The following is a 22,988-nucleotide window of genomic DNA, read 5'->3' as shown; positions in this document are numbered from 1 at the left end:
AAAAAAAAAAAAAAAAAAAAAAAATAATGTAAAAAAATATAAAACTTAGTTTCTATTTAAAATAAGATAAACATTAAATGTCTAAGAACTTGTGTATAAAAGAATAATGTAAAAAAATATAAAATTCTAATTTAAGTTAGTATTAGTTAAATATCAAATGTTCAGAAAGAGTTAAAAAAAAAATAAAATAAAATAAATATTAAACCTAATTTTAAGTTAGTATAAGTTGAATTCATGCATAAGTAAAAAAAATAAAAAATAAAAAATAATGTAAGAAAAAAACTATAAGGAATAGGTTTAAAAAAGTTTTTTTTTAAATAAAGTATAAGATAAATATCAATAGTCAATAAATTAGTAACACTAAAAACTAAAAGATTAGGCTAGTTCTGTGGGAACGTAGAAGTCTTCGATTAAGCCGCCAACTTCTAGGTGGATTGACATTGACCCATTGTTTTTCACCAGTGCATGCGCACCCACCGGCCATCACCTAAACAAGAGCTCTCAACACAAGATTCTGCCAGCGATGACTGAACCTTTTCTTTTCAATACATTAAACTAGTGATGTTTTTTATTTGGACCCAAGTGATCAGAAAGTTGTCTTCTCATTTGTGTTATCTTACTTTTTCCTACGAGTATCACATAATCCTGCTGCAATTTGGTAAGGTACATGAACGTATGATAATATTATGCTACATATTATTTTTATAGATTATATATTGAATTTACATATTGGTATTCTCGATCATATTTTCGAGAACCCTCCGAAGATCAGGAGGAAGGTAATAACTTGAATTTAATATTAGCATTTGACGAGGTATTTGAATACTGATTATATTTCCAGCACTTATAAGTTTAGAAGTATATCGCCCCAATTACATTTTTACCTACATTTATCTTTGCTTTATTTAATCTTTTTTCTCCTATTTTTCTTGTTATGACATAAACAAATTTGTTGAACATTTGATTTACTAGAAGATTGCTATTTTTCTAAAATTTTTATTTATTTTTCCAATTATTAAAATTAGTTTTGAGAATTTTTAAGTTAGATTTCGTAAATGTACAAATTAGATTCAAAATAATGTTCAAAACTGCCCTTATTTTATGAAAATTGAAGTATTTTATCGAAAACTTATAGTGTAGATATTAATCCAAAAAAATCAAAAAATAAATACAATATGATAAAATTAATGTCCATCATTCCGCTCAGAATTTAAAATGAATTAATTTAATAATACTTAAGCGTATTGTGTGTTATATCGTAAGTTTCAGAATTTCAGATTTTCAAAAGGTTATGTAACCATGTAAAAATAAAGATATTTTTTAAACCCATTAAAACAACCTTATGAAAAACCTCATTTTAAAATATTCAAATGTCAGTTTTTTAATTCAAAATTTTTTCAAAATTTAAAATATCTATAAATACCATTAAAAATGCTAAAATGTTTTGAAAATTATATTAAATCAAGTAAAGGTTATTATGAATATGCCAAATCTCTATAACTATTTATTTTTGAATTAAAAAAAAAAAAAAAAAAAAACTAAGTTAGATTTTATCAAAAACTATATAATTTTGTGTAAAAATTACATTTTTCATTATTTTTTCCCTATAACTATGAATATAACTGAGATATTTTTATTTTTACCATCCAAAAATACTAACTAGATTCATATTACTTCTCATAAATCACCTTCAAGACTTAAATGTTATATATCTTAGCATTTTTCCTAAACATATTCAGAAAAAATAAGAAATATGAAATTATTCAGTTTGAAATCTAAAAAATATTCTATTTCTAACAAATTTATGGATTTATTAGTTATTATTAGGACTCGGAAGTTGAAGTATTTTGCATTTTTTTTTTTTTTTTTTTGAAACTTTTTAAATGATGCTCTCCTGGCTACAAATCTGTTTCATAAGCATGTGAATCTGAATAAATAATTTTTATTTTGCATTTTTTTTGGTGTTTATTACTTTTTAAGTCATTTTTTGACATTTTTAGGTCATTTTCCCAAATTTTTAGTCATTTTTACTGATTTCATACTAGTTTATTTCTTATTGTTTCTTGTCGACCATTATGCCGAAAACTTAAAATTTGGAAATTACCACAAACTAAGATATTAATACCTATTCAATTGTATACAACAAATATTTTTAATTTTTTAATTTTCCTATTTTAAGGAAATTTTTATCATTTTTATGTCATATTTTGAACTTAACAGTAAAATAGAGTAAAATATTTTAAAAAAATGTATTTTTATTAATATAAAACTAATATTTGTAATTTTTTTAGGTTATTTTTTTTTTTGTTTTTAAGGTCATCTACTTCCGAGCCTTAGTTATTATAATGAGATTTGAATTCGCAGTATAGTATATTTAAGTATTCTCATACTAACCTGGGGAATAACCAAAGCATAATTAAAGTCAATTTAAATATTTTAATAGTTAAAAATGTCTAAATATACATACGGAATAGAGTACATTCGTGTACACGTAGGTACCTAACAAAACAACCAAATGCCGAGTGGTTAGTAGTGTTAGTACCCTATACCCGTTGCGGCGTTTCAGTGTTCCCCTCCATCAAGGCGATTGACAATAAAAGTGTTCCACTTGACGACCAAACAGCATTTGCCATTTTTGTCATTAATATTTTAAATTCAAACGGCGTTTATTTGGAACCGTGTGCGTTATCATTCAAGTTTGTGACGTCAGACTAAACGCTTATTTTGTCAACAGAACCCATGCAACACTCAATTAAAAACCGTGATAACTAATGGCATGGCATATCAACAAATAATTTAATCAAAATAATGAAATTAATAAATCATAAACAATAAAAGTTCATAGTGTTCATACGTTAGATGATCTTTTTTTTAAACCAAGCAATATTTTTTTTATATTCTTCTATTGTTGTATTTTTATTTTAAACCTTATGGAAAAAGCGAGTCGCCAGTTTCCAAAAGATGAAATCCACAATCTTTTTGGAAAATGTTTTCCTGTTTGAAATAGTCGATACACGACCGTGTTGACAAAAGCTAATCTTGAAAAATACAAAATAATTCAGTTTGTATAATTAATTCATTACAGTCATGACGGTGAATTTAAATGTGTCACACAAAGTGTTTCAAGCATTGCTTAATGTTGATATACAAGAACTGTGCAAATTGTCGGCCAAAGACATCCGTCCAGTATTACCATGTCTCGTTCGAATGAGCTTGATATCATCAGCGGACAACATGGCAGATTATGCTGATGGAAAGAAGGACATACTTACATTGTTGTCAGGAATAGAACTTGTCAATTCCATTGTTGCACTTTTGTCAATTGATTTTCACTCTCTAGAAATAGATGTTAAAAAAGAACAAATATTAAGGTAAACTTTTTACATTAAACACAATGTTTTTTGATCTATTAATTGTGCATATTTTTTTTTTTTAGACAAAAATTGGGTAGTACTCAAGCTGACAGTGTTCTTATTCATTCGCTACAAAATCCATTATCCCTGGAATTTGAGAGAAGTGATTCTACTCGGCGATTAAGGCTTGTTTTAAGTGAAATCTTATATATTTCTTCACAGGTATAGCAATTAAAAATAATTATAAATAAATGTAAAAAAGCTATTATTGTTTAACATATATCATGTATTAAGATTCAAGAACACCGTGAAAAACAGCATACTGTACAAACTTCAATGAATTCAGAATTTTATATCAAGCAATCGGATTTATTTGATTATCCAGTCTACATACCAGAAGTGTGCGATGTATTAAATATTGCTCTTTCTGAATTACCAGCTATACTTACAGTTCAAGATATTGCAGAAGTGTTGCTTCATGTTAAACATGGTCCAATTTTCATTTGTTGGATTGTAGCTAATTTTCCTGATTGTTTTTATGATGGTAAATTAAAAATTAATCTATTTAAAAATGATATAACATAAAACATTTTTAGTTTGTACAAGCTTAATACAAAACTCAGAAAAATATGAAGAAGAAAATGGTGGAAGTCGCATTCGAATGGAAGTCTTAACTCAGTTAAGTGCAATGTATCCACCTGCTGCACTTGTGATTCGTGCTAAATGTGTAAGCACATTTTCTTTAAATAATGGTTAATTTCTTTTGAGCTTGTGACATGTTTAATAGGTATTTTCATGTTAGCATGACTATTTTAATTTTTATATAATTTCTAAAACAGGTTATCACAATTACTATGCTATATGAATTTATTTTTTATCTAAATTTTTATCTTAAATTTTGTTTTTTTAATTTTTCTAATGATTGTTCTAATGGTAGTTATGTGGGAGTTATAGAGTTTAAACTAAAATTGTAAATTTTCAGTAAATTTTAAAAAGCTTATGACTTGTTTCAGAAAATAAATAATTTCTACTTTCTACTTTTTTATATATTTATTTATAGGTTGAACTTAGTAAAATGCCTGCTTTAACTATCATGTTGACATTGGAAAATAAAATTTCCAATATTTCATATCTGAATAATGTACAAAGATCAAGTAATAATGATCTTGTGACATTCATTTCTGGCTTATTACTTGGAAATGACCAACAAGCTAGAAGTTGGTTTTCTCTTTTCATTCGACAGAAGGTGAATATATTAATATTTAATAATTAAGAATCTATGGTAATATTATAATTATTTTATTTAGAGAACAAAAGATACTGTAAATTTTGCTGTTCAAAATATGCGTGATGAATTATTATTACAGTTACAAAACTTATTGAAAAATGTTAAAGATAACACTTTACCCAACTCAAGTGTAGTAGAATCTAGTGTACTACTCAGACTTTATTGTGCATTGAAAGGAATAGCTGGTATCAAGTATGTTTAATTAAGCTAGTTTAAAAAAACATAGCAAATTATACTAATATTGAGATTATATTCTTTGATAGATTTCAGGAAGAAGAAATCACTTCTCTCATGTCTTTAGCTACGTGTTATCCACCTTCTACACCAGAAGGTGTTAGGTTTGTCACAATTTCATTGTGTATAATGATATGCTGCAATACCCTAATAGCTAGTTCAGAAAATGAAGCTAAATGTGTGCAATGGTTAAAAAGATTAGCAGGAAGCGAGTCACCTTTTTTTGGAAAGTAATATTTTATTGATTATATTTTAAGTGGCATTTACTTATTCAGAGTTCTTCAAAATTAAATGTTATGTACATTTACTTTAGGCCAACTGATACAACTGCAAGTTTTGGAGAAATGTTACTCTTGATGGCTATACATTTCCATAACAGCCAATTAACATGGATCTGTGACCATATGTGTAATACATTAGGAATGAGGATAAATATTAGACAAAGCACAATGGGAAAAATGAAACAAATTTTTACTCAAGATGTATTTCCCGAACAAGTAAGCCTTTTATTATCTTAATGTTTCATTTAAAAATTAATTTTTTATTTTAATATTAGGTTGTAGCTTCTAGAAGTGTTAATATACCTGTTACACCAAACTTAAATGCCAACATGTCTGGATTTTTACCAATTCACTGTGTTTTACAGTTATTAAAGAGTCAAGCTTTTACAAAACATCGGGTTAATATTAAAACATGGATATACAAGTATGCATTTAAAAAAGTATAACTAATTATTTAAAACAGACTCTAACTTAAATTATCTTGTTTTCTAGTCAAATTTGTGCAAGTGTTTCACCATTACATCCTCTATTACCTTCTTTAATTGAAGCTTATGTCACTTCTATCCTAGTAGTACCCAATAAAGCAACACAAGAATTAGCTGTTAATCAGCCAATTACAGAAGAAGAAATTTTAAAAGTATTTGGTGATAAGGTATTAGACCAAACTGGTAATGAATCTTTTACAGCCCATCTTCTATTGCTGTATTATTTACTTTTATACGAGGAGAATAGTATGTCCTTGGCTTCTCAGCCCAATAAATTACAGTTAGTTGGACTTGTCAGGTACAAAACTGAATTTTTGGCTGACATCCCTATTCGATATATAGTCCAACAAGCAGAAAAAGAACACCCATATTCTAGTTTGTTTTCTACTCTATTAAGACTTTTGGCCACACATTTCCCTCATTTGTCTCTAGTTGAGGACTGGATGGAAGATACAACATCAGAAAGTCAATTTGTATTGCAACACAAAGCTAAAAACATTACAACAGAAATGATAGAAAGTGGTATGATAAATCAGTGATATTTATTATCAAACTCTTTTAATCTTTTAAAATTAAACATGGTTTTAGGTTTAAGCATGATGGTTGAACGTCCTGAAAGAGCTGGAATTGTATTGAAAAGATTGTATGCTGAACGTCCAATTAAAATTTGGCCATTTGCACCTACCATTTTAAAATTCCTACCAAACACATTAGATTCTAATGTTTCAAGATATATTCAAGGTGAAATATTGTTGATTGTTGAGAATTTATAAAGAATAATAATGAAACTGCTATCTTAATATACATCAAATTAGGTCTTTGGGTTTAATCCCAGTCAAAATGGTCCATATAAAAAAAATATTAAATTATTTTTATTTTCAGAACTTTATAAAAAGGTTTGGTTAAGACTTAATACAGTTTTACCTCGAAGTTTGTGGGCACTTACTATCAAGGCTTTACAATATAACAATGGAGCAAGTGCATTGAAAGAGGAAAATTTAATTCAAGACCCTTTACAAGTTTTACAATGTGATGCTAGAGTTTACAGGTAAAAATATAAATTAAATTTTTCTTCAATTTTTATTATAATTGCTATTTATTTAGGTGTCCTACAGTTTTGAGTATTGTAATCCGAGTATTGCAATCATCCTTAGCAGCTTCAAGAAGTCATTTATCTCGTTTAGTTAATCAAAAAATATTTGCAACTGGACAATTAACTCAAACGAATAATCGTGAAGAATATAAAAACGTGTTGACAGCTGCACAAGACAGTGCTGCAGTGCAACTTTTATTAGAAGCTTGTTTGGAAACTGAAGATGATCAAGTAAGCTTATTTACATAAATATTTAGTCAAGATAGAGTTAAATTTTTGTAGAACTTTTTATTTTTTATTTTATCATATTTTTACAAATAAAAATTCAAAATTAGAGATAACCCAAGATTTCAATCAGTGCACATAATTGAGGCTTTATTACAAGATAAGTTAATACATACACATGGTTAGCTATGAGAGCAACAAACTAGTATAAAAATTAAAAAGTTAGTAATAAAAACTGGTTGCTGTGCGATTTAGTCTTAGCTTATTTTGAATACAATATTACTGTTGTTATAGTGCGGTCCACGAAAAGTGGGCCACGATCATCACGCGCCTACTGGCCGTTTTTAGTGAAACCAGAGGTTCTTCGTTTGGGAGTATTATTATTATTATTATTATTATTATTATTATTATTATTATTATTTTATTATAAAAAGTTTAAAAAAAAAATATGGAATAATATAGTCTAATGTTTACTTTAATATGATATTTTTTTTTTTTAATTATATTGTACTTACATTAGATGATTTGAAAATATATTAGGCGGGAAAACATTTGGAAACCCATACCGTAAATCGGCCGGTAGGCGCGTGATGATCGCGGCCTACTTTTCGTGGACCGCACTATAATGTTATTTCTGACTATAATTGTATTAGTATTTTTAATTTCAGAATGAAATGCCTAAACTGAAGTATAAATCATTATATTTTACATCAAGAAAAATAATAAAATAAATTATTTTATTTAGATACTCTTATTCTTAATAGAATCCTAACAATTTTTGATTATAATGGTTTCTGATTTGAATATAATAAATTCTAAAATGTTTTATCAGTTTCAAATTTAGATAGCTAACTTAGAAATAAAACATCACGTTTTATTTAAGTATTATGATGCTGAATAAAAATAAATATTTTTCCATTTAATATTTAAATAATTCTAGATTTAAAAAAAATCTTCTATAATAATTTATAGTAGTTAAATCAATTTTTTTTTTTTTGTAGAAATCATTTTCTAACATGATGACACTGAGAGAAGTAAGAGGTGTCGTTTGTTCATTTTTACATCAAATGTTTATTGCTGATCCTCCACTCGCAAAATTAGTGCATTTTCAGGTAACTAGAATTTTTTTGTTTTGTAAAATACTAATTATTTTTAACTAAAAAATTGTCTTTATATATGTATATATTCTTATTTTCAGGGATATCCTAGAGAATTACTTCCAATTACCTGTCTAGGAATTCCATCCATGCATATTTGCCTAGATTTTATTGCAGAACTTCTAAGTCAACCAGATTTTCAGAAACAGATATTTGCCATTGATCTTATTTCAAATATTTCCCAACAATATCCATTGCCAAAATCGTTAAGTTTAGCACGTTTAGCCATTAATACGATGTATACTTTTCTTTCAGGTAATATCAATATTATTATAATCCTATTGCATATTTAAATAATTAATGATCACTGTTTCATTACAGTATTGACACAAGAAGATCGCCGTGAACTCTATATGCCTACACTACCAGCATTAGTCAGAATATGTCAGGTATTTCCCACTCTGAGTGAAGACTGTATAACATTTTTAAATCAATTAGGTCGCATGTGCGTGTCAGTTACATCTGTACGTTCAGATATATTTTTACTACCTGCTGCAGCTCAAAGGAGTGAAGAAATGGAAGGACCAAAACTTAGGATGCGACGAGTTCCAAAACCAGATATCTTTGATGAACGCACGGATATTGCTGTAGCTAATAAGTTATTTGCTCAACAAGTTGAACTAACTGTCAAAGAAATATTACAGAATTGTTTGGAAAACAATGCAAGTGCTTGACTATTTTTTAAAATGTGTTTGTAATAATAAAATATTAATGCAAATAAAATTTGTCATAAAAAAATTCAATGCATGATAAAAATCACTATATCTACTAAGCAGCATTTATATTTAATTTCAAATTCCAAATGTATCAATAAATTTATTGGTTTTTTGATAAGTTATTGAAAATAAAAATAAATTTTAAAAACAGCATAATAGAGAAATGCCTCATATTCAATAATTGATTAATGTCTAAAAATAAAAATAAAATTAGAATTAAGTATTTTATTTTCTTTGGGAAGTTAAAAAGCAAAAATTCCCAGCCCATGTATGTTTATGGACAAAATAATGAGAAAAAAATGTTTAATCATTTTTTTTCTATTAATAATGAATAATTGTTAAGAACAGAATATTTTCATCAAATATTTATGTAATGATTTTCTAAGCACTAAGCACATACTTTTCGAAATCTCTTAGGCCTTTTTGAGCTAATTTATAAATAACATTTAAAGTTTTTAGTCAATTATAACTAGTAACATTAAAATAATCACTGGATAATATATGCAATTATTTTTGATAAAAATGATTTCAATCAAAGCCGTACAAGAAAAATAAATTATTAACAATAATTTGAATGTATAATAAAATATTCTTAGAAGGTATTTGTCGATTGACCATTTCTACACTAGAGTAACTTCCTCTGGTTTTTAAAATTTTATTTTTAAAATAAAATACCACTGGTATGATTATTAATGATATTATTTTTAGTATTTAATTAAAAAATTATTATTTACATATTTTTACATTAATATTTTTTACGCTTCAGTTGTATTTTGATCATCATTATCATCATCATCACTAGTAGAATCATTTTCATTAATACTGTTTGCAGTATTATTCTTTTTAGACATCTTACATTTTTCTCTTAAAACCTTTTTTCTCTTTAATCTCTTTGCTCTTTTCTTAGCTGTACGTTCTTCAGCCATTTGTTTATTTTCTAATATTTTTTGACGATACGCTTCTTCCAAAAGTTCCTTTTTAAAAAAATTAAATAAACATTAATACATTTAACATACATTTATTTTTATAAAATGTCTTACTTTTTCTGCTTTTATTTGAATATGTTTTTGTCTAGCATATTCTTTACGTCTTAAATGCCGATAAACATGAAATTCTCCACTACCAGCTCCAGCACTTGATCCCATAACATTTCTTACAAATTCGGGGACATGTGGGGATTTTTTGTCAGATCGTGGCTCAGGTATATATACAGGTTTATCCTAAGCACATAGTTATCAGATTATTTAAATGATTTTACAAATAAACACATAGACAATTATATAGGTATTTAATTTATTTAAAACATATTTTATTAATGATGACATTAATACTAATTTGATTAATATTAACTAATACAATTAGGTAAATTTTTCAAAAATTAATTAAACTTCCTTTGTTATTAAATTTATTATTATTACTAACAGCAAAACAAATGTATTGGTCAAATCAACAAGTAGTCAACATTAAAACTTGGCGCTCAATTAAATTTAAAAAACAGTAGACATACATAGGCTATGCTAACCTAGTTAGATTTGCTTATGAAACACAAATTAATTAAAACTCGAGGTATATCAACGTAAACAAAAATATACTGAGTGCTATACCAATCTTTTGTGTCATTGTTCAGCTAAGTGAATTTTCTCGTTAAGCAAAATATACTCAAGACAAATTGCCCTAAACTGATTTTAAAAAAATTAAGTTTTTTAAACAAAATAATTTTGTAAACGATTCCAGATGTTTAAGATTTCTGCCTTGAGTGGAATTATTAAGTATTAAAAACAAAAAAATTTGCACTTACAGGATTTTTCATGAGTCTTTCGAGTTTCAAACGTTGTAAATCGGTGGCATTTTTTACTAAATTTTTTACTTCAATCGTCTTGGAATTGCCATTTTCAACTTCTTCAGTCATTTTTATGAACTATTAGCACAGTTTGAAATCCTAAGATCGGTGAACCCAAAATGTATAATAATAAAGTATAATGGAGTCTTGCGACAATTAACTATATAAACATAATATAATGAACAAATATATCTAATATCCGATTATTGCCAATAATTACTAATACGACTAATACGTTGTATATTACACTTGATATTACTTTAATGCTAAGAAAAGAAATTATTAAATGTAATTAGTTATAATTTTGTAAATAATATTATTAAATATTACTTTATGCGTAAACAACGGTCTTAAAAGATCTTCAAGAACGTGATAACAATCATCAATCATCACTTTTTAACATTTATTATTTTATCACTTCTTGATAAGGTGGTTCCCGCAATATAGTTGCCTACGCATAAATTATAAGGAGTTAATAGTTAATAAATTTACATTTTTTAAGTTTCGAGGATAAATAATCAGCAATAACATCTAAAACTATCACAAAGCAAGCTAAAAAGTAAAAATTCTAACATTAAATGATTTTACTTTGTTTTAATTTTTTTAATTTAAAAATTCTATGAAAATTAAATATACCTGTGGGCTGTAATACAACATGTTAAATTGTAAAGTTTATTTTATTAAATATTCATTTGAATTCTTTTTTGATCCTTTTGATTAGTCATATAGTTAGTTATTCATTTAATAAGCAAATTAATTTAGTGTACTGCATACTATATTTTTATGATTTATAATAAATAAATATAATTTCACTAATTTCAGCAATGCCAGTGTCTAGAATTTAAATAGTTATAAATGGCCATGATCAACCCTAGAAGTTTCTGACCAGTCCGCTGGTGCATCTCAAAAAGTTTTTGAAATCATAAGATGACTCAAAATTAATGAATTACTAAAAATTAGCATAAAATTCACAACCATGTGCGAGTGTGTGACTTATTCCAAAAGCAATTAGTCATGATGGAAATATAACAAGTTATAACAGTAGTATTTTATTTTTAAACAGGTAGGTATTGATAAATTTAGTATAAATTTTATCAATGTTGAACGCTTAAATCATAATTCATAATATATCAAAATTCAAAATGATCCTAAAAGGAATATTTAGTAGACGAATACTATAACAGTCATGTCCTTCAACGTGTTAATGGTTGATATATTGCAGATACACTTATAATCCGTATATTTATATTTATTATAGATTAACTTATTAATATTTACAATTTAATAATCTTCGAATCCAGAATCTCTGTGCAATGTCTGCTGTATACGTCATGTCTTAAAGGTTTTTGAGATGTATAAAATGCGTGTCTATAGTTGATCAGTAAATTTTTGTTTACAGTTTTTTACAATATAACACACAACATATACAAGATTTAAAGCAAAATGTAAGACAATATGTATCATGATTTAGAACAATAATTCTATGAAACAATGTAATATTAGCTGTTTGTGGTAATGTCACATGTAACAGAAATGAGATAGAGCAATAGAAGGGATCCCCTAACGTAATAGGTAGGTACAGATAGATATAAATATATAATATGTTATATTATATATCTGTGCCCTGTGGTAATAGAGCTAGAAGAGGATGTTGACGGAATGGAATCAAATAAAGTTATTCTTAAAGTATAATATCTTAAACCGTGGTCTATGATGGGAATTACAGTTTGGCCACCCCTATTACATACATTATAAAAAAACATTTTATCATGATATAGATTACGGATAACGGTTATCTAGTAACTTTAATCTATGTATTTTTTAACATCTTTAAATGATGTAAACGTTATCAAACATAAACAAACATTTTTAAAATTATCATTATTTCATATTTGCTGGTGAAATATCAAATATGAAGTAAATTCAGATTTAGAACTTGCTGTTGTTTTTACCAAGTGCCAGGAACAAAAGTAACATTCATTATTAAAATTATTTCGTCACTGGTAAGTATTTTTCTAAAGTTTCAATAACATAAATCGTTAAAATCATTAATTATACTATGATTATAACTTGGGCCGTTTTGAAAATTTATCAATTTTTCTTAAAAAAAATGTAACTTTTTTGTTTCAAATTATAAGTTGTTGAATATTATTTTTATCGTTTTTCCTAGTACTATACGGATTTTATTGTTTTAACTCTTATTGGTTATTGCAATGGCAAATATCTAATTAGTGCTTTGAAAATAACTATAATACCCAACTTATTAATTTATAATTCTTAGGCATTAAAATAGGTACCTATGTTCTATATATCTAGCTATTATTATTTGTATTTACTTGAAATATTAAACATTTTTTGTTATAGTTTGAATTGCTTAAAGTGCAACAAGTAAACAAATAACTTTAGTAAATAGTTTAAAGTATTATAATTTGTAATAATTTAAGTATTTTATAAAAACTAAAAAGCCTATTTGTATTTGTCTATCTAGCTAGCTTTTGAATCAGCTAACTTTATAGAGAAATAAACAGTTTTATTTGTAATAGTCTTCAAAATTAATTTTATTTATTAAGTCTTGGATATTATAGAAATTAAATTAAAATTATTATTGTGATTTTTAATTGTTAGGTAAGTTTTATTAATAATATCCAAATAGACCATCAGTCCAATTATCAATGGTTTATTACTTTGGCATAACATGAAATGTAATTGTACAGAATAATAAATATCAATATATTTTATAGTATGTACATAATAAATGGTTTTTTTTCAATTAAAAAAATAATTTTTAAAATTCCTAATTTAAATTCATAATATTCTGATTATTCTGATTATTCTGACTAGTGTTATTATTAGATAAATAAGGTAAATATTTGTCTTCATCTATCCCAATATAATTGGAAGCAAAAGGGTAAAGAAAAGTATATAATTTGATCTTAATAATCTAAAGAATGTAGTTAACGTAGTGTAATGTTATTTATTATTCATTAAATAAATTATAAAAGGTAAGGCTATATCTGAGGAGAATGGTTTCCATAAAGTCCTCTTATCCTAAATTTATTAAAAATTTGATAAATCTTGTTAATGTATTTTACATTTTTAACCAAATTTTAAAACTTATATTCAGTATTGACTAAAATTATGTAATTCCTACATATTTTTATACTCTTCCATTTGTTAAAAATATTTAGATATTGCATTAATAAAAAATCATTATTAAAAACAAAACATAATTTGTATTCTACCTTATATTACAAAATCTTTGAAATATTGAAATACATAATATTTTATGCATTATAGATACAGGTCAATCAGTGAAATAAATTATGGTTAAAAAAAGGAAAAGTGTTCTTAAATCTTCAACGCAAGTTGTTGATTCACCGATGAAAGAACCAAGGATTATAAGTAATTACAAAAATTATACTTAAGTTTTTAAATTGTATTTAATTAAAATCTGTCTATTTTAGGAGGTAATCATTTAGAAAAGGCTCGTAACAGTTTAAATGAAGCTCTTGATATTATTGCAAAGAAAGAGCATAAAAAAGCTGATGATGTGACAGATAATGATGTTTTAATTGTGTAAGTATACATATATAGTTTAAACACTAAGTGGCTATACTAACTTTATTAAGAGAACGTTGTACCTACACGTGTTATCTACAAATTACCAATGTATACCATACCAAAATATTTATTCAGCAGTTCCAATTATTTGTTTTTAGTTTAAATTTTAAAGTGCAGTAATCTATTATCAAACCTAAAGGTAAAAACATAATCAATTTTTTTTTTGTAATATTTTAATTTTTATTATGAGTATGTAAAATATTTATATTTAAAAATTCTTATAATTTACTTGAAAAGTAAAATTTTGAAAAAAACCAATAATGTTCTTAAGTTTTTAGATCATTTTACACTAAAACTTAAGCTAAATTCATAAAATTGAAACTACTAAATTTATATTTCAGTGTGATATGTGTTAGTAAAACAAGGACAACATATGCAGTTGTAGAAAATTACAGTTTTTTTTGTAATTAGATAAAAATCAGTTGCCATCTGAAGTTATTTATATTAGACATAGTATGCAATAACATTTTTTTGTATTCTTAGTGAAGAAAATGATACAAATAAACGAATAAAGAAAAATGAAACCAAGCTGGAAGTTAAAGATTCATTGGTATTGAAATTACGAGATCGTAGCATTGATTTAGCTTCTTTTACCAATAATTCAGCCATGTATTCTATATGTCGAGCTTGGATAAAAAATGATCCATTATCTGCAAGGTTAAAATAAATGTACCTAATTTTAAAAATCATGAGATTAATTACCATTTTTTACACTTTAGACAAATAAAAAGTAAGAAATCAGAAAATTTGGAACGTTCACTTAAAAGTGAAAATGAATCATCTACAATCGAAGATTATGTCTACAAGTTGCCACCACCTAATAGCAGACCTGAAAATGAGACAGATATAATTCACAGAATACCTATGAATTTACCAAGGGATATTACATCCACCTTAGATAATAAAATTGTAAGTAATGAATTACAATTTGTATACTTCTTTGATTTTATTTATGCGTTCAAAATGATACCGCCAAATTGTAGAGCCACCAAATTAGTAGCACCAACGTTGTAAATGACATTATCATTGGCTTCATCACAAGACTTAACTTATGATCCTAGACTTTTTTAACTAGATTTTTTTTTAAATACTATCTCCAACCTAGGGTATTCACTTAAAGTAAGTTTTACCAGCCCCTATTATTAATTATAAATATTCTGTATATATATTTTTTAAATAACCAAAAAATAAGAAATTAAACTTTTATTTTTCATAAACTATGTAAAGTTTGTATTTATATATGCTTATAAATGCTTAAATTAAATAATAAAATAATAATATAATTTTTAGAATAAAGAAGAAGTTCCTACAATCAGTGAATTACTTAATGAGCATAGGAATAGATGGCTTAGTATACGACAGCAGTGGATTAAATTCAGTAATGAAAATGAAGCCCGCTACTCTATGTCAAAAAGCATTTTGAATTCAATGTTAAACAAGTAATTTATAAATTTAATTATAAATTTTTCATCATTAATTTATTTTGTAAATAATAAAATATCTAATAATAATCATAAAATATTTTGTTTGTTAACCACTTTTAATGTTTATGATGAATTAGAATTTTAATTACATTGTTGAAATCAATGTATGTTGCAATTTTATTTCTACTGTATTAAAATTTAACTGTATATATTTATGTTACAGAGATAATAATGTTTAGTACTATCACAATATACCAGTCTACAAGAAACATAATATTTTTATTAACTTTAACTTTAATTAAATATTTTATTTATATTTTATAATGTGCCTACAAAGTTAATTTTATTGTTTATTTGAAATTTAACTTTGTTTATTCTCTTTATAAATTAATACTAAAAGTATTGTCTAGCAACAATTTTATTTTAGTATAATTTTTATCACTTATTATTGTAATGTAATAAAATATTATTTATCAACCATAATATTGTGGATGTAAAAATAACTATAATAAAATATTTAATGAAATTTGCATGTACTTCAAACATAAATTTTATAAATTTGTATTTAAATAACTAGTGTATTGTTTGTCTGTAATTAATTATATCATATTTTCCTGTTGTACACAATGATAGTGTGATTTAAATTATCTATAAAAGTGTACTGGTATTTAATCATTTTTATTATTTTACAATAACAAAATAATGGTAAATTGTTTTGAATATCACAGAAATCATTTGAATATTTGAACAATTGCTAAGTATAAACTTATTAACAAATTATAACTATAAAAAGTATATACAAAACAAACTTATTTTTGTTCAGATATTTCTCCAAATTGTGTATACACCATTTATATCCATGTATGAAAGATAGCTTTCCAGATTTATAAATAAATATTGGAATAGTTTTTAATGACTATTATGAATATATTATTAACGATTTATCGTTTAAATATCTACTAATTTATGGGTAGTGTAACCGTAACAACAGCCATAAGGCTATAAAACTCACTTGCTAGGACTAAGCTAGGTTTTGAACAAACCTATATCACATTTTTATTGATTGAAGAAGTATTAGTGACAGTCAAAAATTATAATTTATTGAGACGGATGCTCATTTTATTGCCGACCACCTTGATAAGACTACTAGATCAATTAAAAATGGATTATAATTAAAGACCTAAACTTAAAAATACAATCAAATAGTTTTAAAATAACACGCTTATCCATATTCCATATCAACTGGTTGATAAGGTTCTAGATTTGATAAAAAAATTAGTAAGTTTTCCTAAATATACCTTTAACCTATGTATTATTTAATGTATTCTATATAATTATAGTACAATTCACATTTCACCATTTCAACATTTTCTAGTGAATCACTATATCATTATTCATTATATAATACAACTAGTATTGTTAACATTTGACATATTATATTTATTTTATTTACGGTCATCCGATCATCACTTCTTAGGGTTCGTGTTTCATTCTGTTACATAACTTACCTAATGTTCCTGTAGTTAAAAATTAAAATCTTTTTCAGTTTCAAAATCGTCTGTGCCTAAGTGACGTCGTACCACTCGTACCGCAGTTAATAATTTATTATATTACACATCATGTTTAGAAAATTTGCATCTGCGGTTTCAACAGTAAGTCAACATTTTTAGTTTTATAATTATTATTATAATTTACTCTCCAAGCACATTATCAAACATAATTTTTTATATTAGCGTATTTGTAGTTGTTGAGAGGAAATGGGTGACGTCGAGAATAAATGTTTTATAAAGTGATTTTTTTGTATTATAGTAAGGGAGGGTATTTAAATGATCTTTGACTCATTTATTATTTACGTACTCTTATGGAATAGGGTTGTATAAGGATTAACCTTTCACTTTTAAATAGGAACTGTTCGTGGTTGGATACTTATTTTACATAGTTATAGAAATAAATAGTTCAGACTGCCACTGCCTATTGTTAAAGTCAATAATTTTTCTTGAAATATTATGTTGACAAGTATGATTATAAATAATGATCATGATGAATTTGTAAATCTGGCTATTACCCTAATGGCTAGTCATGTAAACATGCCTGTGCTAAAAGTTTTAAGTAGAAATTGTTTTTTTAGACTGATATTAGGCAGAAGAAAAATTTTAATTTTAATTTGTAATAAAAGAAAAGAGATAGGGATTAAATTATAGATTAGTTCTAATTATTTATTTATTTCAGGTTCGCTTAGCACAAAAAAATTTCCAGAACATTTCAAAGTTGAATCAAATTACAATTAATAATTCAGTTACCCGATCGTTTTGTAAGTATGAATTGAATATTTAGTAATTTTGATTTTTGAGTCTCACAGATGCATTTATTTTTTTAATTTTAGCTTTTGTTATTACTTATTTGTTGTAAAAATGATTGCTCAAAAATTAAAATATATACATTTTTTCTTGAAATTTATTAACAAATAAGTGATAAATCATTATTAAATAATATTAGTACAATAAAATTGTTGTCGGACCATATTTAATGATTTTGATCCCTTCATTCAACTAAATAAGAAAATAATAGATGACTAAAAAAGTTTTTAAAAAACTTAATTATTACCTTTTTTTATATTTATAATATTCACCTCAAGGAATTGATCCTTATAGTAGTTTTATATGGGCTTCATAGTTGTCAAACAAGTTAATTAAAAGTTCAGTGAAAGTGGTTTTGTTGTTGTACATATAAACTGATATTCTTTTATAATATGAATAGCATTATATTATTTATTTATAAGTTATTAGATATTAATAGTTATATCTTAAGGGTTGACTGTTAAGTTTATCTAATCAATTGTTTTTATGAATAATATTTGTTATTTCTTAGCTTTATCTCCGGTGACTGATGTTAAGGTACAAGAACCTGCACCACAATTTGAGGGTAAAGCTATTATTGATGGACAAATAAAAGATATTAAGCTATCAGATTTTGCTGGAAAATACTTGGTTTTATTTTTTTATCCCTTGGATTTGTAAGCCATAACCTATAAGTATTTTAATAAATTATAAATATGCTTATTATTATTTTAATTTTGTTCCAGCACATTTGTTTGTCCTACTGAATTAGTGTCATTTAGTGACCACATTGATGAATTTAAAAAAATTGGTGTCAATGTAGTTGGATGTTCATGTGACTCACATTTTTCACATTTAGCATTTGTTAATACTCCTCGAAAGGTTAATTTGCATTATTTAGAAAAACCCATTTTTTTTTTTTTATAGTTACTTATTTATTTGTGAATAATTATAGCATGGTGGTTTGGGTGGACTGAGTTATCCATTATTATCAGATTATAAAAAGGAAATCGCCAAAGCATATGATGTTCTTATTGAACCCGATGGCATACCACTCCGTGGCCTCTTTATTATAGATCCTAAGGTAGATAATAATAGTTTTAATTCCTTATAAAATATGTTTAAATTTGATCATATAATTTTAGGGTATAATAAGACAAATTACCATTAATGATCTGCCAGTAGGCCGTAGTGTAGATGAAGTCTTAAGACTTGTTCAAGCTTTTCAATTTGTTGATGAACATGGAGAAGGTAATACTATATTAAATAATATTTATAATATTATTATTATTATTATTATTCAAATATGATTTTTTTTATTTTAGTGTGTCCAATGAACTGGAAGCCAAATAGTCCAACTATTAAACCTGATCCAAATCTTTCAAAGGAATATTTTGATAAAGTCAACAAATAAATTATAGTTCAATGCTGAAAATACTTGAAAATAATTTTCACCATATTTAAAATTAATTAGGATATTGTCTTTTGATTAAAAAAATAATTATCTGGGATTTTTCTTAATTTTTTTAAACTTAAATGTTGGGTTGCTTAAAAAAATTACTAATCATATTTTGATGAATATAACAGTGAGATAATGGTTATTTAAACACAATTCAGTAGTATAATAAATGATTGGTTTATTATATTAACACAAATTTATGCAATCCGTCATTAGGATTATTAGAAATTAATTAATTTTTAAATTCAACTGGTAATTTTAATTTGTTAAATAATGAGCAATCATGATAAAGATAAATATATTCATATTTAGTTTTTTCTCATAATTTTAGTATTTTGTACTTACCAGTTTCCTATAAAATGTATAGATCTTAATGGTAGCATATAGAAACATTTTTCTTTTTTTATTAATTTTAAAATAATACTTCAACATTGAAATTATGTGAACACATGTTTATATAGTATTGACTTAGGTATCTTTCCGTGTGTTGCGGGGTCGACCAGTTCTTCCAGGTTGCCCCGGAGACACTCAGCCCCTTTGTATAACCACGGGGTTGTCTCTTCCGGGCAGTAGTCCCGGATGACTCCAGGGGTCCTGCCCGGGGCGTCGCCTCACCTCGGGCGCCATAATGAGTGACCGCCGCGGCCAGAGCCCGACGGATTATCGCCTGAATCAAACCCCTTCTACTAAGGCGGTACTCCCACAACCACCACGAGTCCTTCCTCAAGTGTGCCTTTCCCGGTGCGGGCGAGTGCGAGTCCTCGGTGAGTCCACGCGGTCGTGCGCCTCGGGTCCAGCACCCCTGGAGCGTCGAGGCGCTATTAGCAAGCCGACTCGACGGGGCTTACTCCGAGTCCCGTGGTAATTGACTTAGGTATATGTGATTATGAGTGAATAAATTAAACAAAACAAACAATATGTAAAAAATTAAAAATGATGAGTTAATAACTTAAAAACCAAAATGACATACAAAAAAAAAAAAAAATTTGTCCTATTCAAAATTTACTCAACTATTATTTTAGAATAAAGTTTTTAAAAATTCAGTTGCAATGTTAATAAAAAAAATATGAAGTAAATTAGATAAATTTGTTGGAAACTGTATTGATGAAAGTGGCGTTGTTATTATTTATCAACAAGAAATAAAAGATAAGTAAAAAGTTGTTCATTAACCAAAGACTAAACATTTACTGTTTTGAGAATCAGAAATAAGAGTAATGACCTCTGAAGTTAAAGTGACTATAAAAATATGAAAAATGGTAACCTATAGAACCTAACAATGTAGAAGTCAAAATCTCTTAAAATAACATTGAAGGTGGAATAAAATGGATTACTAAAATTTTCAATAACATCTATGATATAGAAGATATACCAAAAGAATAGCTAAAATCAGATTTTATTGTACTACCCAAGAAGATTGGACTAAGAAATGTAAGGAGTACTGTGCTATAAATCTTATGAGTCATATTTTAAGTCATCCATAAATTATACACAACAAATTTTAGCAAATCAATGTGGTTCCATTAAAATAGTGGGTACAAGAGTTATTTGAAGTGCAAGTCTTGATCCAAAGATGTACAGACATAAATTGTGGTGTTTATGTATGTCTGATTGATTATGAGAAAGGCTTGATGAAGTCAAACAGGACAAAATTATAATAATACTCAAATTGCATAGCTTGTTTAAGACTTGATAAAGATATAACCGAGGATTTCAATATACAATATCGTTGGACAAGAATACACCTTTTTCAATTAATTTTTAATCATTTATCAGAGAAAATTGAAAATATTCAATGAGGCTCTTGATAAGATAGACGAAGACATACAACTTATCAGAGCCACAATCAATAATATCGAATATGTGGGTAACACTATTATTTCAGCCAATAATATTGCTGAATTGCAAATCTTTATGGACCACATTGCATAGCACAGTAATCAATTGGACTGAATATTAACGTCCACAAATTAAAACAAATGGTAATTACTTATTACTTTATTAACTAGAACATTAATTTCTTTATGACAATCAAACTAGGATAAAAAGAGAGAAACAATATTGCTATTTAAACAAGAAAAATATTTAATACAATAAGCACAGTTTTCTAGTCATAACTCATTTCTTGAAAAAAAAAAAAAATGAGACACATAAGATATGTGTTCATTATGCTGCTTTGCGTGGTGAGGAATCCTGGGCTCTAATTAATACCATCGAAAAAAAAAACCATAAGCATTTATGTGATAGTTATAGAATACTGCTATAGAAGTAATTACATACTGTTAATAGGTAATAATATAATAATTAGTATAATAAACTTTTTATTTACAAACATTTTTTTATTCTTCAACAACAACTAGCACTTTTTTTTATTTAACTTAAATTTTTGTATTAATATTTTACTATGGGAGTTAATTATTAGTGTACTTTAACGGTATTGTAATTCAATCATAAAAATAATGATTACAAATAAAAAATTATTCTTGTTGAATAGCGACAATGCAAGTGCATCAAGCGTAAGATCTCAATCAAAAATACAGGATATATTGTGAAAGTGTTAAAATATATTTATATATTAAAGTCTAAAGGCATCATGTAACTTTCACATTAACATCAACAAGTTTTAACATCACTTATAAAGGTAGGTACCCTTAATCTTAGTTTAACCAATACTGAGAATTAATTTTATCGATGATACCAGTTTACAATTATATACAAATATTAAATTACCTTATACATCTAAAAACAGATTGAGAGGTAATAACAGGTCTCACTATATGTGCTAAATCAACAATACAATTTTATTTAATAGAATTCACAACAAATATAGACATAAATAATTAAGTTTTTTTTCAAAAAACTATGATAATATAACAAAACTTATGATTGTAAAAAGGCGTAATAACAGTATTAAACATTTAAATTTTATAGTATATCAAAAAAATTGAATTACATGAAAAAAAAAATATAATATATGTAATAACAAAATATTTAAAGAAAACAATGAATAAATAGGCAAACATTAAAAACCAGAGTATAATAGAATTGGTAAGTCAGGTAAATAGTTAAGGTAATATTTTAAAAAAAGTAACACTAATAGATATAATATATATAACTATTACTTTGATATTAAAATAAATACTAAGATAAGTAATAAGTATACGTTGAAAATTATGTAAAATTAATTAACCAACAGCCGCTAAGTGAAAACCAAAAATGATTTATAATAAGTGAGATAACAATAATAGTACTTAACATATAAGTTAAATCAAATATATTAAAAGAAATTCTATTTTAAATTAGCATTGTATACAAATATGGACATTTTTATTCCTAAAATTAAAAGGCTAATATATAATAAATAAAAATAAAAATGTATTTAATAAGTATAAATATAAGGGTAAGATAAAAAAATGGCGTCAATTATTTCACACATTTAAAAAAAAAAGATTTATTTAGGTATCTACATTTTTATTTAG

At 25.8% G+C, this 22,988-nt stretch overlaps 4 protein-coding genes across 4 annotated transcripts; 3 read left to right on the top strand and 1 right to left on the bottom strand.

Moving 5' to 3' along the window:
• The first annotated feature begins 3,087 nt into the window (after nucleotides 1-3,087).
• LOC112597537 (integrator complex subunit 2) lies at nucleotides 3,088-8,859 on the top strand. The gene is made up of 16 exons (XM_025343619.1): nucleotides 3,088-3,371; nucleotides 3,437-3,575; nucleotides 3,648-3,897; nucleotides 3,950-4,080; nucleotides 4,414-4,599; nucleotides 4,661-4,833; nucleotides 4,905-5,105; nucleotides 5,189-5,372; nucleotides 5,432-5,580; nucleotides 5,649-6,163; nucleotides 6,230-6,382; nucleotides 6,524-6,689; nucleotides 6,746-6,965; nucleotides 7,961-8,071; nucleotides 8,158-8,371; nucleotides 8,438-8,859. Exons 1-16 carry the CDS (start codon nucleotides 3,088-3,090, stop codon nucleotides 8,788-8,790), a joined length of 3,429 nt encoding a protein of 1,142 aa, XP_025199404.1. The 3' UTR covers nucleotides 8,791-8,859.
• A 728-nt stretch (nucleotides 8,860-9,587) lies between these two features.
• Nucleotides 9,588-10,995, bottom strand: LOC112597538 (PRKR-interacting protein 1 homolog). The gene is made up of 3 exons (XM_025343620.1): nucleotides 10,631-10,995; nucleotides 9,873-10,052; nucleotides 9,588-9,806 (listed from the first exon to the last, which is right to left on the bottom strand). The coding sequence occupies exons 1-3, from the start codon at nucleotides 10,739-10,741 to the stop codon at nucleotides 9,588-9,590; spliced, it is 510 nt and encodes a 169-aa protein (XP_025199405.1). The 5' UTR covers nucleotides 10,742-10,995.
• Nucleotides 10,996-12,553: 1,558 nt separating this feature from the next.
• On the top strand, nucleotides 12,554-16,043 carry LOC112597529 (protein lin-37 homolog). Its single transcript, XM_025343609.1, has 7 exons — nucleotides 12,554-12,675; nucleotides 13,970-14,074; nucleotides 14,137-14,248; nucleotides 14,777-14,950; nucleotides 15,013-15,202; nucleotides 15,584-15,732; nucleotides 15,941-16,043. Exons 2-7 carry the CDS (start codon nucleotides 13,996-13,998, stop codon nucleotides 15,954-15,956), a joined length of 720 nt encoding a protein of 239 aa, XP_025199394.1. The 5' UTR covers nucleotides 12,554-12,675; nucleotides 13,970-13,995; the 3' UTR covers nucleotides 15,957-16,043.
• A 977-nt stretch (nucleotides 16,044-17,020) lies between these two features.
• On the top strand, nucleotides 17,021-19,488 carry LOC112597528 (peroxiredoxin-like). Its single transcript, XM_025343608.1, has 8 exons — nucleotides 17,021-17,195; nucleotides 17,264-17,369; nucleotides 17,947-18,028; nucleotides 18,586-18,730; nucleotides 18,800-18,935; nucleotides 19,009-19,137; nucleotides 19,199-19,304; nucleotides 19,379-19,488. Exons 2-8 carry the CDS (start codon nucleotides 17,337-17,339, stop codon nucleotides 19,465-19,467), a joined length of 720 nt encoding a protein of 239 aa, XP_025199393.1. The 5' UTR covers nucleotides 17,021-17,195; nucleotides 17,264-17,336; the 3' UTR covers nucleotides 19,468-19,488.
• The last annotated feature ends 3,500 nt before the right edge of the window (nucleotides 19,489-22,988 follow it).

Source organism: Melanaphis sacchari, unplaced genomic scaffold (genome assembly GCF_002803265.2).
Source record: "Melanaphis sacchari strain LSU unplaced genomic scaffold, SCAv2.0 Contig42_pilon_pilon, whole genome shotgun sequence".
Lineage (NCBI taxonomy): Eukaryota > Metazoa > Arthropoda > Insecta > Hemiptera > Aphididae > Melanaphis > Melanaphis sacchari.
The sequence above is the reverse complement of the archived record's forward strand: the minus strand, read 5'-3'. Positions and strand labels throughout refer to the sequence as shown.

What these genes read in the sequence shown, in the direction of transcription:
- LOC112597528 (XM_025343608.1), top strand. Translation starts at nt 17,337, where the DNA reads ATGTTTAGAAAATTTGCATCTGCGGTTTCAACA. An exon ending in TTTTTTTATCCCTTGGATTT is followed by an intron (nt 18,731 to 18,799) that starts GTAAGCCATAAC and finishes ATTTTGTTCCAG; the next exon opens with CACATTTGTTTGTCCTACTG. An exon ending in TTGTTAATACTCCTCGAAAG is followed by an intron (nt 18,936 to 19,008) that starts GTTAATTTGCAT and finishes GAATAATTATAG; the next exon opens with CATGGTGGTTTGGGTGGACT.
- LOC112597537 (XM_025343619.1), top strand. Translation starts at nt 3,088, where the DNA reads ATGACGGTGAATTTAAATGTGTCACACAAAGTGTTTCAAGCATTGCTT. An exon ending in TCTTATATATTTCTTCACAG is followed by an intron (nt 3,576 to 3,647) that starts GTATAGCAATTA and finishes TCATGTATTAAG; the next exon opens with ATTCAAGAACACCGTGAAAA. An exon ending in TGGAAACTGAAGATGATCAA is followed by an intron (nt 6,966 to 7,960) that starts GTAAGCTTATTT and finishes TTTTTTTTGTAG; the next exon opens with AAATCATTTTCTAACATGAT.
- LOC112597529 (XM_025343609.1), top strand. Translation starts at nt 13,996, where the DNA reads ATGGTTAAAAAAAGGAAAAGTGTTCTTAAATCTTCAACGCAAGTTGTT. An exon ending in GAAAGAACCAAGGATTATAA is followed by an intron (nt 14,075 to 14,136) that starts GTAATTACAAAA and finishes TGTCTATTTTAG; the next exon opens with GAGGTAATCATTTAGAAAAG. An exon ending in GATAATGATGTTTTAATTGT is followed by an intron (nt 14,249 to 14,776) that starts GTAAGTATACAT and finishes TTGTATTCTTAG; the next exon opens with TGAAGAAAATGATACAAATA.
- LOC112597538 (XM_025343620.1), bottom strand. Translation starts at nt 10,741, where the DNA reads ATGACTGAAGAAGTTGAAAATGGCAATTCCAAGACGATTGAAGTAAAA. An exon ending in AAAGACTCATGAAAAATCCT is followed by an intron (nt 10,053 to 10,630) that starts GTAAGTGCAAAT and finishes CTATGTGCTTAG; the next exon opens with GATAAACCTGTATATATACC. An exon ending in TTCAAATAAAAGCAGAAAAA is followed by an intron (nt 9,807 to 9,872) that starts GTAAGACATTTT and finishes TTTTTTAAAAAG; the next exon opens with GAACTTTTGGAAGAAGCGTA.